This window comes from Spinacia oleracea, chromosome 4 (genome assembly GCF_020520425.1).
Source record: "Spinacia oleracea cultivar Varoflay chromosome 4, BTI_SOV_V1, whole genome shotgun sequence".
Classification (NCBI taxonomy): domain Eukaryota; kingdom Viridiplantae; phylum Streptophyta; class Magnoliopsida; order Caryophyllales; family Amaranthaceae; genus Spinacia; species Spinacia oleracea.
In genome coordinates this window covers 43977751-43996645 of record NC_079490.1, presented here as the reverse complement: position 1 = coordinate 43996645, position 18895 = coordinate 43977751, and the positions used below count along the sequence as shown (strand labels likewise).

At 37.8% G+C, this 18895-nt stretch overlaps 1 protein-coding gene across 3 annotated transcripts; it reads left to right on the top strand.

Moving 5' to 3' along the window:
- Positions 1-9439: 9439 nt before the first annotated feature.
- LOC110779090 (uncharacterized) lies at positions 9440-14826 on the top strand. 3 transcript variants are annotated; one of them, XM_056827174.1, is made up of 7 exons: positions 9440-9634; positions 10062-10222; positions 11100-11255; positions 11501-11754; positions 11965-12149; positions 12634-12737; positions 14588-14826. In XM_056827174.1, exons 4-7 carry the CDS (start codon positions 11704-11706, stop codon positions 14617-14619), a joined length of 372 nt encoding a protein of 123 aa, XP_056683152.1. In that variant the 5' UTR covers positions 9440-9634; positions 10062-10222; positions 11100-11255; positions 11501-11703; the 3' UTR covers positions 14620-14826. The 3 variants fall into 3 exon arrangements, with proteins under 3 accessions (XP_056683152.1, XP_056683153.1, XP_056683151.1); XM_056827175.1 differs by lacking the exon at positions 11100-11255 and having other exon boundaries at positions 9440-9605; XM_056827173.1 differs by lacking the exon at positions 11100-11255.
- Positions 14827-18895: the final 4069 nt, after the last annotated feature.

Sequence of the window (18895 nt, the reverse complement as noted above, 5' to 3'; positions counted from 1 at the left end):
CCAAATTTGCATCCTCAACCAAAAGAACACGGGATGAGGTAATTTCCCCCTGAGAACGGGCTGCCCTTTTTTTTTTATTATTTTTTTTTTCTTTTTTCGAGCTCCTCCTTGGTGGCTTGCGTCGAACCGGACAGAGAGGGTGAGTTTAGGGTGGTTGACAGGTCTGGGTCGTGGGTTACCGCCGCCGTGGTGTGTTCGCCGGCGAGTCTGCGTCGTCTTAGGGTCACCAACGACCTTGGATTCAGCGACCGGCAACCTTAGATTCAGCGACAGCCACCAACGAGGGGACGTGGGTCGTCATCGCTGGTGGCCCGCATTTCTTCGTGGGGTTTGTTTGGGTTGCCGGCGAGTGGACATATGGAACGACCGGTGTGAGGGGGTCGAAAAATCACGAGGCTAATGCATGACCTCGTCCCTCGTGGGCGTGACGTCGTCAGATCAAGTGTAATTGGATTTCCTGTGAGTTTACACCCAATCGACTAGTAATATAGGAGTCGCCATTCAGTTTTTAAAGACAATGAGAAAAACTGCCAAAACCCGGTTATCGTGACAGAAAGGGAGTGCAATTATGTTCGACCACGACGGTGATGAATCATATTTGTATAGGGTATTTTAGGCGCATTTAGGTTGCATTTCTAGGCATTCGTCTCATTTTAGTTGCATTTAGAGTCGCATTTGCATAAGTTGTCGTTATTGTACTCTATTACACCCCGTTCGTGTTTTCTTTAATATTTCAGGTGATTTTACGGTCATTTGGATGATTTCTAAGTGTTCAAAGTTGATTTGGATGATGAACGAATGAGATTTTGACTCAAGGATCATTACATGTGTTGTTCCTAAGTTTTGGTTGATGACACACACATATTGCAAACTTCCTGATTATGGTTGCTAAATGACTTTGAACAGGTAAATGCCCAAGTTTCTATTAGGATAGGAACTTGAATAAGATGGTGAAGTTCCTGATGTACACTTGGAACAGTCACTGGAGTTCCAGAGCTGGAAGTTGTATTTGTTCCAGTTTGAAGTCACAAGAGGAGCAACACAGTTACATATCAAGAGTTCCGAATATTCACAAGAACTATTACAGACTCATGGCAACGAGTTCCTATTTAAACATAAGAGGAACTCATTATGGTTCCTGAGCTGGAACAAGTGAAGCTTCAGAGTTGAATGCCTCACCAAAGGAAAGACATATATGTCTAGGTAGTTTATCTTGCTTAGATTATATGTAATATATTAATATGTTAAGTAGTATATAAGGAACTAGAGGAACTTGGATTACTCGTGTGTTTTTGTCAAAAATATCAAGCAACACAGTTTTAAGGAAAATACTTTTAAATAAAATATCTTTTCCTATTTAATAAGAATAAGATTTTCATCACATTCTGTTACTTAAATAAAAACAGTTTTTATCTTCCTAAAACTTCTCCTATTTACTTTGACAAAATAAATAAACATTTTTCAGTGATTGACATAGTCTTAAACACGTCCAGCAGTTGAGGAAGTTGTGTGGGAAGTGGTCTCCCCTTGTTCCTCAAGTCTAGGGACGTGAAAATCAAAGTGTCAGTTGTTGGCAGTTGAGTTTTTGAAGGGAACAAACCCTAAGGACAAAACTCTATATAAGGCCAAGAAGTTTTCTGAAAAAAAAACACACAAACTTTCTAAGAGTTCTTGCTTTCCTAAAAACGCATTGTCAAAGATTTTTCTAAAAACAGTTTGTGTCCTAGTTAATCCTAAGTTCCTAAGTGACATATATACACAAAAGCATCATTAATATCTAGAGTTATCCAAACACGAATTGTATTTGGTATTAGTAAGGATAGAGTTATCTTGTTGAGACTTAGAGTTTAAGTCTGAGAGAGAGAAGTGAAAGAGCTGTAATCAGAGTAGATTACTGTGAGGAACACAAGTTTGAGAGGAACTTGTGTTGGAGAGATTATTGTAATCGAGGCATTACTATAATAAAAGAATTCTCTTCTTGATTAGTGTCAAGAAGTTTTCACAATTGTTGTTATTGTCTTCTCTATTCTCAGTTCCTTGATTGTTTCTTAAGTTCCGCAAGAAACTTTATCAAAGTTCTAATTACAATTCACCCCCCCCTCTTGTGCGTGTTCCTACTGGAATAACAGTTGGTATCAGAGCCAGTACTCACTAAAACACAGGAAACCCTGTTTGAGTCAAGTTCCTGAAAGTATGAACTCACAAGAGAAACTGGAAGAAGGTTACTCGACACAAAGGCCACCTATGTTCAATGGCAAGTTCTACTCATACTGGAAGAATAGAATGGAGATATTCATCAAAGCTGAAAATTACCAAGTTTGGCGTGTAATTGAAGTTGGAGACTTCGAGGTAACAAAGACCAATGCTGAAAACGAGGTAGTTCCTAAACCAATGTCTGAATTTTCTAAAGAAGACTTTGATAAATATGAGATGAATGCCATGGCTGTCAAAATCTTGCATTGTGGGCTTGGACCTCATGAACACAACAGAGTCATGGGGTGCAAGAACGCAAAACAGATTTGGGAACTACTTCAAGTAACCCACGAAGGAACTAATGAAGTTAAGCGTTCCAAAATTGACCTTTTGATGTCTAAATATGAAAGATTTGAAATGCTTCCAAAAGAAACTATTCAAGAAATGTTCACTAGATTTACTAACATAACCAATGAATTAGTTTCTCTTGGTAGAATCATTCCCACAGATGAACAGGTAAGAAAAATACTAAGAAGCATGCCACAAGATGATCGTTGGAGAACAAAGGTCACTGCACTGTTTGAGACCAAGGACTTCACCAAGTTCAACATTGAACAACTTGCTGGTTCCTTGATGACACACGAATTGCATCTTGGAGCTGCTGTTCCTGAGAGCTCAAGAAGTCGAGGACTTGCTCTAAAGGCTGAGGAACTCGATGAATCTGAACCAGATGAAGAAGAGGCTGCCATGCTGGTCAGAAGAATGAGAAAGCTCTATAGGAACTTCAAACCAGGAAACCAGAAAGGAAGGAACTTTGCCAAGAAAATCACTAGTTCCAAAACTGAGCAAGGTTGCTTCAAATGTGGAGAAACTGATCATCAAATTCGTGAATGCCCTCTGTGGGAGAACGACAAGACCAGAGGAAAAGGGAAGGAACAGGTCAAAGATCGCTTTAACAAGTCTACCTTCAACAGACCAAACTTCAAGAAGGCCATGATAGCTGCATGGGGCGAAGCAACAGACTCAGAAGACGATGAGGAACAACCAAATGAAGAAACTGCAAATCTCTGCCTTATGGCTAGAACAGAAGGAACTGATCAAGTTCCATCAGAAGAAGTAAGTTCCTCCACTCTTCAGTGTCTCTCAAAGTCAAAACTAATTGAACTGTTGCTAGAAACTCTAGATGATTACAAAAAGCTAAGTATATTAAAAGCACAAAGTGATAGAGCCTTGGAACTCAGTAAAGACCACATAAATTATCTGAACAATATTAGATCTGATGTCCAAGGCAGGTTCTTTGAATTACTAGATAGAAATACCTCTATTAATGAGTCATTCGAAAAAATTAGAAATGAAAACATCCTTCTACAAGTTCAACTCAGTCAATATAAGATGTTTAATCTAAGTTTAGATCCTACAAAATCCTTGGAAATCAACATGGGAGTTTTTAACATCGACTTAGAAAATTTAAACAAAGATCTGATCACCACAAAGGAACAAAAAGAGAAACTGGAAAGGGAACTATCCATGGCCAGGGCACAGAGACAACCACCTAAAGTTCCTCCCAAATGGATTGAGAATGCTCAATCTAAGAGAACAGAAGGATTGGGCTTTAACCATAAAACTAGTCATAAGAAAAAGTATGTGGATCTTCCTAGTGTAAAAGTCTGTTTCTCATGTGGAAGTGGAAGTCATATAAGTACTGAGTGTTCCAAGATGAAGGAACAGGATCAAAGAAACATAAATTATGTAAAGCAAAAATGGGTCAAGAAGTCTGAAGTTATAGTTGAAAAGGAACTCGAGGAAACCCGAGTTCCTGTAACTAACCTTTGATCTCTTTACAGATTCTAGTGAAGGGGAACAGCTCGTGGTATCTCGACAGCGGGTGTTCCAAACACATGACAGGAGACAAATCTAAATTCCTCTCACTAGAAGCCTACAATGGAGGAACTGTGACCTTTGGAGACAACATGAAAGGAGAAATTGTTGGAATTGGAAAAGTTGGAAGGTCAAGTTCCTACGCCATTGAAAATGTATTTTTAGTCGAGGGTTTGATGCACAGTCTACTAAGCATCTCTCAATTCTTGTGACAAAGGAAACTCTGTAAGTTTTACTTCTGAAAACTGTCAAATCATAAACAATAACACTGGGAAGGTTATTTTGGAAGGAACTCGTAAAGGGAACACATATTCTGTGGATCTCAATACAGTTCCCAGGAACAATCTAACCTGCCTCAGTGCCCTTGAAGAAAATTCCCTACTATGGCACAGGAGGTTTGGACATGCTAGTTTCTCTCTGCTTGACAAACTAAGATCAAAGGAACTGGTTCGAGGACTCCCCTCAATCAAGTTCCTAACTGATAAAGTGTGTGATGCATGTGCAAAAGGCAAGCATGTCCGAAGTTCCTTTAAATCTAAGAAATTGGTAAGCACCACAAAACCATTGGAACTCATCCATATGGACTTATGTGGACCAATGAGAATTCAAAGCAGAAGTGGGAAAAAATATGTATTAGTTATTGTTGATGATTACTCTCGCTTTACTTGGGTCATATTTCTAACAAGCAAGGATGAAACGTTTGATGAGTTTGTTACATTTTCAAAGAAAATCCAGAAAACCACAGGTCACCAACTGATCCATATAAGATCAGATCATGGAACAGAATTTGAAAATTACAAATTCGATGAATACTGCAAGGAACAAGGTATGGACCACAATTTCTCAGCTCCCAGAACTCCACAACAAAATGGAGTTGTTGAGAGGAAAAATAGAACCTTAGAGGACATGGCAAGAACCATGCTAATAGCCAGTTCCCTGCCTAGGAACTTCTGGGCTGAAGCTGTCAATACTGCTTGTTACATTATAAATAGAGTTATGATTCGAGCAATCCTAAACAAAACCCCCTATGAGCTACTAAAAGGTATAAAACCCAACATCTCTTACTTTAGAGCCTTTGGCAGCAAATGTTTTGTCCACAACAATGGAAAAAGGAACTTGGGGAAGTTTGATGAAAGAAGCGATGAGGCAGTGTTCCTAGGATATGCCTTAAATAGCAAGGCTTATAGAGTTTATAACAAAAGATCTATGTGTGTTGAGGAAAGTGTACATATAATATTTGATGAATCTAACAAAACTGACATAGTACAGGAACAAGAATTTTTCGAGATTGGTTTATCTCGTGCTGCAGAAAATGATGAGGAGTTCCAACCAAGCAAACACACAGCCAGAGGAACTGCTCAACAAAATCAAGAAGTTCCCGTACTAGAGGAACAAGCAGAAAACCAGGAAGATCCAGAAACAACACCAGAGGAACCCCACAATGACCAACAGGGAACTCAGGTCATAGAAGGAACTGACGAAAATGCCACAACACCAGTAGCTCAATTTCAACCTAAACCTTGGAAGCATCAAAAGTCCCACCCAATGGAACTCATTGTGAGTGACATCAGAAAAGGAACTCAGACAAGGTCACAACTAAGGAACTTTTGCGCATTCCACGCGTTCCTCTCCATATTTGAGCCAAGAAATCACACTGAGGCTCTGGAAGACGCTGACTGGATCATTGCCATGCAAGAAGAATTAAATGAATTCAAAAGAAACAAGGTATGGCACTTGGAACCCAAACCAAAGCACCAGAAGGTGATAGGGCTGAAATGGGTGTTCCGGAACAAGAAAGATGAACATGCAACAATCATAAGGAACAAAGCAAGGTTAGTGGTCAAAGGTTATAACCAACAGGAAGGTATTGACTTTGAAGAAACATTTGCACCTGTTGCTAGATTAGAAGCCATTAGAATCTTAATTGCTTTTGCTGCTTTCATGGGTTTTAAACTTTATCAAATGGATGTTAAATGTGCTTTCTTAAACGGTTTCTTAGAGGAAGATGTTTATGTGGAACAGCCCCCTGGATTTGAAAATCCCGAATTTCCAAATCATATTTACAAATTAGATAAGGCTCTCTATGGACTAAAACAAGCCCCTAGATCTTGGTACGAGAGATTATCAAAGTTCCTCCTTCAAAATGATTTTAAAAGAGGTAGAATAGACAAAACCTTATTCTTAAAATCTAGAGGAACTGACTTGTTAGTAGTTCAAATTTATGTTGATGATATATTATTTGGAGCAACTAATGAAAATTTGTGCAAGGATTTTGCAAGCTTGATGAGCAGTGAATTTGAAATGAGTATGATGGGGGAACTCAACTTCTTCCTTGGTTTACAAATCAAGCAAACCGAGGAGGGAATCATGATACACCAACAAAAGTATGTGAAGGAACTCCTAAAGAAATATGAGCTAGAATCAGCCAAAGTAAATCACACTCCCATGGGAACTGCTACCAGATTAGACAATGATCCAAATGGGAAAAGTGTGAATCAAACGAAATACAGAGGTATGATTGGATCACTATTATATTTAACAGCCAGTAGACCTGACATTTCTTTTAGTGTAGGACTATGTGCAAGATTTCAATCGAATCCAAAGGAGTCCCATCTAACTGCGGTGAAAAGAATACTAAGATATCTCAAAGGAACTGATGACCTATGCCTATACTATCCAAGAAGTGGATCTTTCGAGCTAAGAGGATATGCGGATGCTGATTATGCAGGTGACTTAGTGAATAGAAAAAGCACATCAGGTATGGTACAGTTCCTAGGTCCATGCATGGTTTCTTGGGGTTCCAAGAAACAGAACACTGTTGCTCTATCCACAGCTGAAGCTGAGTATGTAGCTGCTGCAGCTTGTTGCTCACAAATTCTATGGATAAAACAACAGCTAAGAGATTTTGGTATTATCTATGATTGTGTTCCTATCTATTGTGATAACACTAGTGCTATTTGTATTTCAAAAGATCCGGTTCATCATTCCCGAGTCAAACACATCCACATTAGACACCATTTCCTTAAAGATAATGTTGAGAAAGGTTTGATCAAATTAGATTTTTGCCAAACTGATCACCAAATTGCTGATATTTTAACTAAGCCTTTGAACAGAGAGAAACATGAGAAAATGAGAATGGAACTCGGAATGATCAAGCTAAGGTAATTGCCAAATTGAAGTTCCTCTAAGGCAAAAGCAAAAATCATGGTACATATAGACTATTACAAACACAAAATCTTGTGTGCAAACATAGTTGAAGCTTACCATCGTGGCAAATTCACTCACACTCCAAATGAGCAAGGTAAGCAGTTCCTTTCAAACTAGTTAAGTCAGAGATACGAAATTAAGCAAGTCAAAGTCAAACACAATTTTTTTCTACATTTTCCTTTTATTTTTATCTATTTATTTTTTAAAATTCAAAACCGAATACCCATATTCAAAGAATGTTTGGAACGGTTCCATTGGCAATAAATAGGAGAAACTCTTCCCTTTCCACATTCAATCCATGCAACCCCCTTTCTCTCTCTCCCACACGCCTTCTCCACTGACATCACCTCTCCTTTCACCTATAAAAACCTCCACCATGGTTCTCACAAGCAACAACACTGATCTCACATCCCTCAAACGAAAGAGAAACCCTTCATCTCCAGTTCCCATGGATACCTCACCCATTCAATCTCCAATTCCTCTTCGATCCCACAATCCAATGCTCGCAATCACTCAGGGGGAACAAACCGACACTGACATCGAAATGAAATCCCCAATCTCAAACCCTAGATCCTCCACAAGAAAATCCAAAAAACGACGAGTGGAAGCTTCTGGTGAAAACATCGAGGAAACAGAGGAGAATGCTCAAACTCAGGGGGAAGAAAAAGGGTCCAAGAAACTCACTGCAAAGGAAAACAACCTGGTCGAGGGGTTCGCAATCAACTCAACATGGTGTGAAGCCACGAAATTTAAAGAGTTGATGGAAATCCTTGAACAACAAAAATGGGTAAGTCTGTTGAGTACCTATGCCAAATCCCCCTTAATTCCTGAAGCTATGAAAGAATTCTGCAAGAACTTTGCATGTGTTGATAATGTATGTTCAAGTAAAGTGAATAGAACTCGCATCGAATTTGATGCCTCTTATCTGGAACAGCTGTTTGGTACACCCAATAGGGGTTTTGATATGTGGCTCAAAGGTCAAATCACAGTGACCATAGATAATGTAGATGAGAAAGATATAGTTGGTTCCATTGGAGGAGATTCTAAAGTATCCACCTCCACCTCACACAACTGCTTTTCACCTCTTCAAAAATTACTGTTTAATATTGTGTGGAGAGGTGTAGTTCCTCGAACTCAGAAAAGGAACATAGCAAGTCTGTTTGATGCATGTCTCATGTATTGTCTTGAAAGGAAAATTCCCATAAACTTTCCTGCAATCATGATCAAACACTTATCCACCTGTATCCCCAAATTCAAAATTCCATACTCCTCCCTTCTTACAGAAATCTTCAAAAGCTTCTCAGTTGACCTTAGCCCATACTTTGTGATTCCCTTAAAATCCACCCAAATCCTTCAACTTGAAATGCTCCATCTATTAAATCTTAAAGTGGTTCAGGGTAAAGTCATTAGGGCTGGAAAGGAAGAGAAACAAGATGAGGAAGATCAGGAAGGAACTGTAGTTAAAGAAGAAGTGGAGGAGGAGGAGGAACTCGAACAAATAGAGGTCCCTTTATCTCGAGGGAACAGGAAGAGTGTAGGAAAAAGAAAGAGCTTGAGGGTGGCAATGAAGGAGAACAAGAAAAGAGGGCCTGTCTTCATGGAAATAAATGAGGAAGGGGATGTCAAGGAGATGCCCATAGAGGAGGATGCTGTTCCACTGAATCAAGAGGAACTGCCTGAAACTGTTGGGCCAAGAAAAAGGACACCCAGATCCTCCAAAAAGTCCAAAGCTCGTCGTGTTCCATCTGAACAGGAACATGTTCAAGATCATGGGGGTGCCTGGAACACAAAGGATGATCAGATATTGGAGCTGAAGGCAACAGTTGCTCGTCTGGTGGAACTACAGGAGGGAACAGATCACAGGATTAGCTCAATGCAGGCCCACATAGGTCACTAGTAGAAAAAACCCATGTTGCAGCCCTCTTGTTGCTGCGTACATGCATTAATACGCTTCAACAACCAGTCGGTCAACGCGGGTCAAACCATTTAAATGGTTGTTGCAGCGTACAATTTAATTGTTCCCTGCAAAAGTGTTTGTTGCAGCGTACATTTTAAAAGCCCCTTTCAATAGCCCGTTTTTATCGCAGGGTACATTTAAAAGCCCCCTGCAATAACCCGGATAAAAAAAAAATTGCTGCAATATTGGTTGAATACTACGGAGTAATTCAGAACAAATTAAGCTCTCAGAATTTCAGCTCTCGCGCTCAACTCCCTTCTTCTTCCCTTAGCTTTCCCTGCGTCGTCCCCTAAAAAAAACCCATTCCTGCGTCATCAATCTAGCTTCCTCGTCAATTCGTCGGTGGTTCTGTCCTCCTCGCCAGTCGCCGGTGGGTCTCTTTTATCGCCTCCTCTCCAGGTGCCGTTTTGTTCAATTCGTTTTTTGAGTTTTGTGCTTCATTTTAGGGTTTGTTCAATTTGTTTGTTCAATTCGTTTTAGGGTTTGTTCAATTCGTTTGTTCAATTCGTTTTTAGGGTTTGTTCAATTCGTTTGTTCAATTCGTTTTTAGGGTTTGTTTATAGATAAAGATGGGGTGGTGTTGGAATTAGAGAATGGTGGTGGCGGTCGTGGTGGGGATTTGAAAATTTGGGGATTTTTTTTTATGATTGGGGTTTCTTTGATTTTTCGTGTTAAATGCGACTAAGGGTTTGATGAATTAGGGTTTGTAGATGTTAATTTTTTTGAACGAAAGGAGTTTAATTATTGAGGCATTTGGATTATGTTGTTTAATTATCATCTAATGATTATTGTAAAGTTTGATTATGTTGCTTTGAACGCATTTCAGATTTGTATGTGTCCTACTCAAGCAGCAATGATTTCTACACTTTGCAAGAGTGGAGGTTCGGCTTATGCGACGAAGACGAGATTTAGCACAAAACGCTACGCTTCTGACAGGCGCAGCTGAAGAATGATAGGGAAGATATTAAAGAGCTTCTTCAAACTAAGGTATGATCATCCTATTATGGTGATTTTCTTCCGTCCTTGTTGATTCGGTGTTATTCGTTTGATTTTCTGCTTTTGTGATTTTGAGGTTTAGGTTTTATGTTGTAGATTGTCAAACTTGTGTTATAACTAGTCTTTCATTGATTTTCGATTTTTTCTTTACTATTTTGATTTGCAACTTACGGCTCATGATTCTGCTTTGTTAGTGTTTGTTGAATTTTCTCCTTAGTTTTGCAAATTTGTAAGGATTTTAACACATACGTGAATTATTCTGGTATTCATGTCAATTTGTTTCTTCTAGAGGTAGCTATTATTCTGGTATCCATGTCAATTTTTTTCTTTCAGATAGGCAAGAGGGTCTGATCCTGCCTCGATCTGTACGATGTTATTTTGCTAAAGCATATTGCATGAACTATATGCTTATACATGCGTGTGTGTGTGTTTATGTGTTTGTTTGAGGGTGGGAGTGAGACTGTCTGTGCATGTACTTTCTGTCTTTACTTCATTGGAGGACTGGGGTCTTCATTTTGTATCTCTAACTATTTCTTTGAGGCAAAATAAAAAGTTTTAATGATAAAAGGGAATCATTAATACGAGGTTGAGTATACATGCTGCCTAGATTATTAGAGTTTGCATTGAATAAGTTGAAGTTTGAGGGAGGATGTAAATTGTGAATTTTGTCTCCATCTAATTTGACAACTGCAATAACATATAACCAGATGTCTTATTATCACTAGACTTGACAACTCGAATATACTTGTTACACATTTAGTTCTATCCACTTGTCCTGAATTATTTACTCCATTGGTTTAGCTAAGGTTTCTCAACCTATTTACATGATTGTTTGTTATTGTCTTATCCCATCTACATCAATTTGCAGAAAAATCATTAAGGTAAGGTCTTAAGGAATAATAAATTAACCAAAGAGATCACGGAACTTCGGGAGGAGGCCACACTTACTCGAGAAATTCCTCAAATGCTCTGACTCTGTGACAACCTGTGAAAACATATACAAGGATGTCTATCTGTTATGTTGGTATACTAAGATCACAATGCTCTACATCTACAAATTTATGTGTGAAGTTATACCATCTGGTTTTTTTCTCTTTTTTCTCCTTTTCTTGGCACTATTTGGTTAAAACATATACAGTGCCGTAATTTTTTCCTTTTTTGCAACTTATTCTTTTTAATACCAACATAGTCCTTTTCGAATAAGGGTTTGCACGCAGCTACCATCTCTCTTCTCATTCCAAATATTTTCTGTTCTAACTACTTATGCAGGCGCTATCTGAGCTTCATGATCAAATCCCTCCTTTCCCTAGAGCTATTGCAATGAAGATCATCGAGGATGAATTAGGATGAATTGGTTTCTCTAAAGGAGTCTAAATTTCAATATTTTAGGTTATTTCAGCTGGGCATTTTGAAAAAGATTACCAAGAGGAAATGATATCCGCTTGTATGCCGATGAACTTGGAAGAGGCTTAATGGGAGAGTTAGACTACAGATTGGAAGCTGCAAATGCACCCCGTTTCTTGGTATGCTTCTTTCTCATTCTGTTTCAAGTTTTCGGCTCTTCTCAATGTCTCTAGATGTTACAAGACATTTAAGGATAGTTCTGGTGAATAAGAAAGTATCTTAAACTTGGGGTATTACATTCAAACCCCTCACCTTAAAGGATTTATATTGTGATGAATATTAATTTAACATTTTCTTCTACGAATCTTGACTGTTACTGATACTTCCAGGAGGCGCATTCATCCTTTCCATTCATTCGCGTTCCAAAAGTTTTTCCACAACTCACAAGAAAAAAGGTGCTGACCATGGAATGGGTGGCTGGCGAAAATCCAAATGATTTTGTAATGGATCTAAATATGATAGTTCTGCATACTCCGAGAAACAGACAGTTAAAGCGAAGCAACACATTGATTTGGTGAGATATACTTGATTTTTGAGACCATTCACTTTCTTATAGGGATTTATTCTTTGACCTCAGTCATCTGCGGGGTAGGAGTTGGTGTTGTGTGATTTCTGGTGATATGCTACATTGAAGTATGTGGACTGAAGATTATTATTATTATTATGCAATTAATTTTCTGCTTAGCTGAAAATAGTGGTTGATCTGCTGCTACTAACTGATTTGCTACTACACTGCTGCTGACTGATATGCTGCTACTGACTGATCTGCTGCTACACTGCTGACTTATCTGCTGCTACGCTGCTGCTTCACTAGTGCAATGTTGTTGCTGCTGGATTATAGTTGTTGCTGCTGCTTGATTTATGTTTTTCTGTAGCTTGATTATTGTTGTTGCTGCTGCTTGATTATTGTTGTTGTTGCTGCTGTATTTTTTGTTTCTGGTTGCTGCACTTGTGTGAATGTTCTAACCGCCACATTTTGTATGTTTTACTTGATTCAGGAAAACCCTAGGCACCATGAAGAATAACCAAAATGTTGCTGGGCATGAATCAGAAGGTGGCAGTGATCGAGTTATTACTCCCACAACAGGTGACGAATCACAAGGTATTAGTACGATTACAAAACTAAAAATGTGTTTTTGATTTTACTTTCATATTTTTATAAAACCAATTTAATTTAAATAAAATAATAAAAGAAAACTGATTAACTTTTATGCCCGTGTAAACGAAATATATGACCAAAAATATATGTATAACTTATATCATGCCTGTAATTTCACATTTTATTTTATTGCGTACGCAAAAATATATGTATAACTAATACCTGATATTATAACCCACAACTCGAGCACTGAATTTGTAAAGTTACCATCATGGAATCAGTATAGAGAGAGAATCTGACAGTAAAAGAGGAGGCAAGTACTTCACCAAAAGGAAAATTGTACCACCACTCTAAAGTTCTTTTCATCTTTCTCTCTTACACATGCAACTCTACATTTCTGCTCAAACTAAACAACAACAAATTAAATTTATGTTCCCATTATGTTTTATATGGTTGAATCTAATAGTTTTGATGATTGAATTAAAATTGTTAAGATGGCAATAATTGAATTCAGCTGAATTATTGTGAGTGTTATAATGAGGGAACAAAAACATGACCAGGAATCTATATTTACTTTTATACCAGCAGGAACTTCAGATTGCTAGAATTACGTCACATTTTCATTGAAAATTTTGTATAGCAGGGACTTTTGGAAGTCCTTCACTAATTGTGAATTGTAGATGTTTCTGACATAAGTTGTGAGTGCTACCATTTTCCAATAGTAGTGTTGCATATCCTTTTTCCCATGATGTCTTGTTACCCTCATGGTTTGGTAACTTGCCTTCTAGGTTTAAAGCAGCTAGCTTTACCCTTTGGACATCAAATAACTCATCAAGCTCAAAAACCTGATTGTACCTATACAACCAAGATTTAAGATTTGTCCCATCAAATCTAGGAAACTATAGGGACTTCTTTTAAACCTTTTACATGATTAATATGCTTATTTTTAAGTTTTCAAGACTCATTCCAATCTATGTATGCACATTTAAGGCTCATTGGGTCGTTATAGGTCATATTTAGGCTAAAAGATATTTTTGCTTCCAACTTTGAACTAACGAACTTAAGAACTCATTTCAAACTTATTACATGATTCATATGATTAGTTTTAACTTTCCAAGACTCAATCCAATCTATTTATGCACATTTGAGACTTGTTAGGTTGTTATAGGTCATATTTAGGCTAAATGAGACATTTTCGCTCCCAACTTTGAACTAAAGAACCTAAAGACTCATTTTAAACCCTTTACATGATTAATATGATTAGTTTTAAGTTTCCAAGACTCCTTCCAGACTTGTTTGGCCGTTATAGGTCATATTTAGGCTAAAATGACATTTTTGCTCCCAACTTTGAACTAACGAACCTAAGGACTCACTTCCAACTTATTACATGATTAATATGATTAGTTTTAAGTTTCTGAGACTCAATACGATCGATTTATGCACATTTTAGACTTGTTTGGTGGTTATAGGTCATATTTAGGCTAAAATAAGGCATTTTCGCTCCCAACTTTGAACTAAAGAACCTAAAGACTCAATTTAAAACCTTTACATGATTAACATGCTTAGTTTTAAGTTTCAAAGACTCCTTACAATCTATTTACGCACATTTAAGTCTCATTGGGTCGTTATAGGTCATATTTAGACTAAAATGACATTTTCGTTTCCAACTTTGAACTAAAGAACTTAAGGACTCAATTCAAACTTATTACATGATTAATATGATTAGTTTTAAAGTTTTCAATACTCATTCGAATCTATTTATGCACATTTAAGGTTTATTTGGTCGTTATAGATCATATTTAGACTAAAATGACATATAATCTAATGCTCCCATCTAATTTTTGTTTGTGAAGGTATATACTCCGAGGAATGCGCCTTATGCTAGTGAGGAATTGATGTGGTTCATAAGCAATTGGCTAAGTTTTTTACCAGCAAGTATTTATTATTTATTATTGGCTAAGCGCGCTTGGTCGAGTTGTTTGATATTAAATGTATGCGTACGTTGAAATTGGAACGGACAAATATTTAAATGTAGTACCTGCACTTTGGTTTTGGGATATATTAATATACAAAACAACAGTTATTGTTTTTATATTTGTTATACATATTGCGATATTCTATTATTGTTGTGACAGATTTCTATATTTGGTGCAAGGCACTCTAGGTATCCCTAAACAAAATTAAAATTTTCCCGCCAAAAGTGTTTTGTATCAGCGTACATATATATGTGTATGCTGCAACAAGGGTGTAAAATTTGGCAAAATTCCAGACTTGTTGCAGCGTACAAATAGATGTACCCTGCAATAGGTAGGGTCTTTTGCAGCGTACACGAATTTGTACGCTGCAACAAGTCAAGATTTTAGCCAAAATTTTGACACTTGTTGCAGCGTACATGCATATGTACGCTGCAAAAAAGTACTTTTTGCAGCGAACATTGTACGCTGCAACAAGTTCAGACTTGTTGCAGGCCCCCCAGTTGCAGCATACGATGTACGCTGCAACAGGGGTCTAAAAGCCCGCTGCAATAAGGATTTTTTCTACTAGTGGGTGCATTGGTTACAAGTGTCAAGACTCTCCAAAACAATCTTCACCACTACTCAGAACAAGCCAATACAACTCGTGCCACAATCCTCACCAAGATCAACAATCTGGAATCTTTTGAGGAGACTGTGATAGAAGAAACTGCTGGTTCTGGTTCCCCATCCCAAGCCTAAATCACCCTATCCCATGTTTCTTTTATCTTTTGCCATGGAACAATCTTTTTAATTTGCTTTTGGTTTGTATAATTTTCAAACTTGGGTATTTGTTCCATCTTATTTTGACTTGCTTGGTTACACATATCTATGCTTTCTAGTTTTAATCATTACTGCTTGCTTTCAATTTATTGTATGAGTTGGCTTAATACTTTGAGGCTAGCTTAACTTGCCAAACTTTGATCGTGGGGCATTGTGTTTGGAATGGCTATATTTCGTGCTATGCTTTTTGTTGATGTCAACAGGGGGAAGTCAAGGGTGCAAACTTCCAAGGCACACTCAATCCCAGTTCCTGCATCAATCTCTCTGAATCTCTCTGTAAGTTTATTTTTCTTTCTTTCTTTCTTCTCTTTACTCTTTCTCTTTTGTTTTTAAAGTTTTATGTTCTGTTTCACAATAGTCTGTATAAGTTCCTGTTTGTACTTACTCTCTTTGTAAAAAGTTTGCAAGTGTTGTCATCACCAAAAAGGGGGAATATTGTTGTTCCTAAGTTTTGGTTGATGACACACACATATTGCAAACTTCCTGATTATGGTTGCTAAATGACTTTGAACAGGTAAATGCCCAAGTTTATATTAGGATAGGAACTTGAATAAGATGGTGAAGTTCCTGATGTACACTTGGAACAGTCACTGGAGTTCCAGAGCTGGAAGTTGTATTTGTTCCAGTTTGAAGTCACAAGAGGAGCAACACAGTTACATATCAAGAGTTCCGAATATTCACAAGAACTATTACAGACTCATGGCAACGAGTTCCTATTTAAACATAAGAGGAACTCATTATTGTTCCTGAGCTGGAACAAGTGAAGCTTCAGAGTTGAATGCCTCACCAAAGGAAAGACATATATGTCTAGGTAGTTTATCTTGCTTAGATTATATGTAATATATTAATATGTTAAGTAGTATATAAGGAACTAGAGGAACTTGGATTACTCGTGTGTTTTTGTCAAAAATATCAAGCAACACAGTTTTAAGGAAAATACTTTTAAATAAAATATCTTTTCCTATTTAATAAGAATAAGATTTTCATCACATTCTGTTACTTAAATAAAAACAGTTTTTATCTTCCTAAAACTTCTCCTATTTACTTTGACAAAATAAATAAACATTTTTCAGTGATTGACATAGTCTTAAACACGTCCTGCAGTTAAGGAAGTTGTGTGGGAAGTGGTCTCCCCTTGTTCCTCAAGTCTAGGGACGTGAAAATCAAAGTGTCAGTTGTTGGCAGTTGAGTTTTTGAAGGGAACAAACCCTAAGGACAAAACTCTATATAAGGCCAAGAAGTTTTCTGAAAAAAAAACACACAAACTTTCTAAGAGTTCTTGCTTTCCTAAAAACGCATTGTCAAAGATTTTTCTAAAAACAGTTTGTGTCCTAGTTAATCCTAAGTTCCTAAGTGACATATATACACAAAAGCATCATTAATATCTAGAGTTATCCAAACACGAATTGTATTTGGTATTAGTAAGGATAGAGTTATCTTGTTGAGACTTAGAGTTTAAGTCTGAGAGAGAGAAGTGAAAGAGCTGTAATCAGAGTAGATTACTGTGAGGAACACAAGTTTGAGAGGAACTTGTGTTGGAGAGATTATTGTAATCGAGGCATTACTATAATAAAAGAATTCTCTTCTTGATTAGTGTCAAGAAGTTTTCACAATTGTTGTTATTGTCTTCTCTATTCTCAGTTCCTTGATTGTTTCTTAAGCTCCGCAAGAAACTTTATCAAAGTTCTAATTACAATTCACCCCCCCCTCTTGTGCGTGTTCCTACTGGAATAACAACATGTCTCTCGGGATAGCTTTTGAGTCAACAACGAAGCTAAACGTTATTTTTTCTTAGCATAAAAATGGACAAGCGTTCACTCTTTTGATGATATCTCAAGTTCTACATATCGGAATGAGACGATTTTGATTGGGCTAGAAAGTAGGCTTAAAGAGCTTTCCAACGATAGGTCACACGTCCATTGGGGCATTGTAGAACGAGATTTATGACATAAACAAAATGCTCAAACATCCAGCGAGGGATGGCTCGACAACCAGCGAGAGATCTCTTGTCATCCCTTGCACGCAAAGTCTCTGCCTCGCCCGCTGGAAATCCAGCATAGGCGCTGGAGTTGCCACCACCATGCTTCGTCGTGCACATATCCCAGCGAGGGATGCTGCTCGGGCCAGCGAGGGATCTCTCGCCCAACGAGGGATCTCTCGCCCAACGAGAGATCTCGCGCCTATGCACCAAGCCTTGCTACTCGATGCCTCGCTCTTTGCTTTGTCTTGCTATACGCTTCACCAAGCCAGCGAGGGATGGTGCGCGAGATCCCTCGCTGCCTCGTCGCTTTGTTGCTTTGTCTTGCTGCACTTCAATTGGCCAGTGAGGGATGGCTCGCTAGCTCCCTCGCTGCCTTGCCTCGCTCCTTGCTCTACATTGCTACACTTCATTGGGCCAGCGAGGGATGTTGTGCGAGATCCCTCGCTGCCCATGTCACGCCAATTCTTGCGTTGCGTGCGTAGCCTTGGATGGCCCGGTCGTGCTCGGATTTCATTGCCACGTCATCGCTCCATCGACCAATCATTGACGACTTTTATTTTTATTTTCTTATTTATTTATTTATTTTATTTTAGAAAATAGGGAGCATGTAAATACTCAAGGGAACTAATTTATTTCCCTCATGTTATTTTTTCCTTAGAATTCTTTTAAACGCTTAGTTTTAATTTTCTCTCTTCATATTATTTAGCCCTAGTACACTCCATTCGATCGATCAATATAGAGGTATTTTTCATAATTCTTCTTGCTTTGAATTATTGTTTTCTATTATTGTGCATTATGAATTTCATTGTTATTTCATATTTCATGTTCGTTAGTTTAGTCATGAGCGAGTAGTTTTATTCTAGGGCTAAGTAAGAAAAACCATGTTTATACCATGATTGTTATGCATTAAAGTTTGTTAATTTATAGATTATGCTTGAGTAATTCCAATTGATTTGTTATTAATTGTTGATTCATGTAATTGGCCAATATCGTGGATTGATTATCTAGCTAATAGGAATTAGAATTGAAAGATCATATTCTTAGAGGCTTTGTGCAATTGGCAATTCTGATTATGTTAGCGACCATATATACTGCATATGTTGGATTGAAAGTGTTAAGACCCGACCGTAGGATTAACATATACTTTAATTACTCGGCCTAGCCTATTCATTTTCGAATTGATTTGTGTTCTTGGATTGGTATAAGCATGGTGAACCGAACAGATGCCCTAGACCTTTAATTCATCGATAAATTACGCATTTTTATTATTGCTTTAGTTTTACTAGTTAACACTCAAAATCAGCTTTCGTTATTGAAATAGTTCGTATAATTGGGCAAAAACTAATAGAACTTGTCTCCCTGTGGGATCGACCCGTATTTGCTAA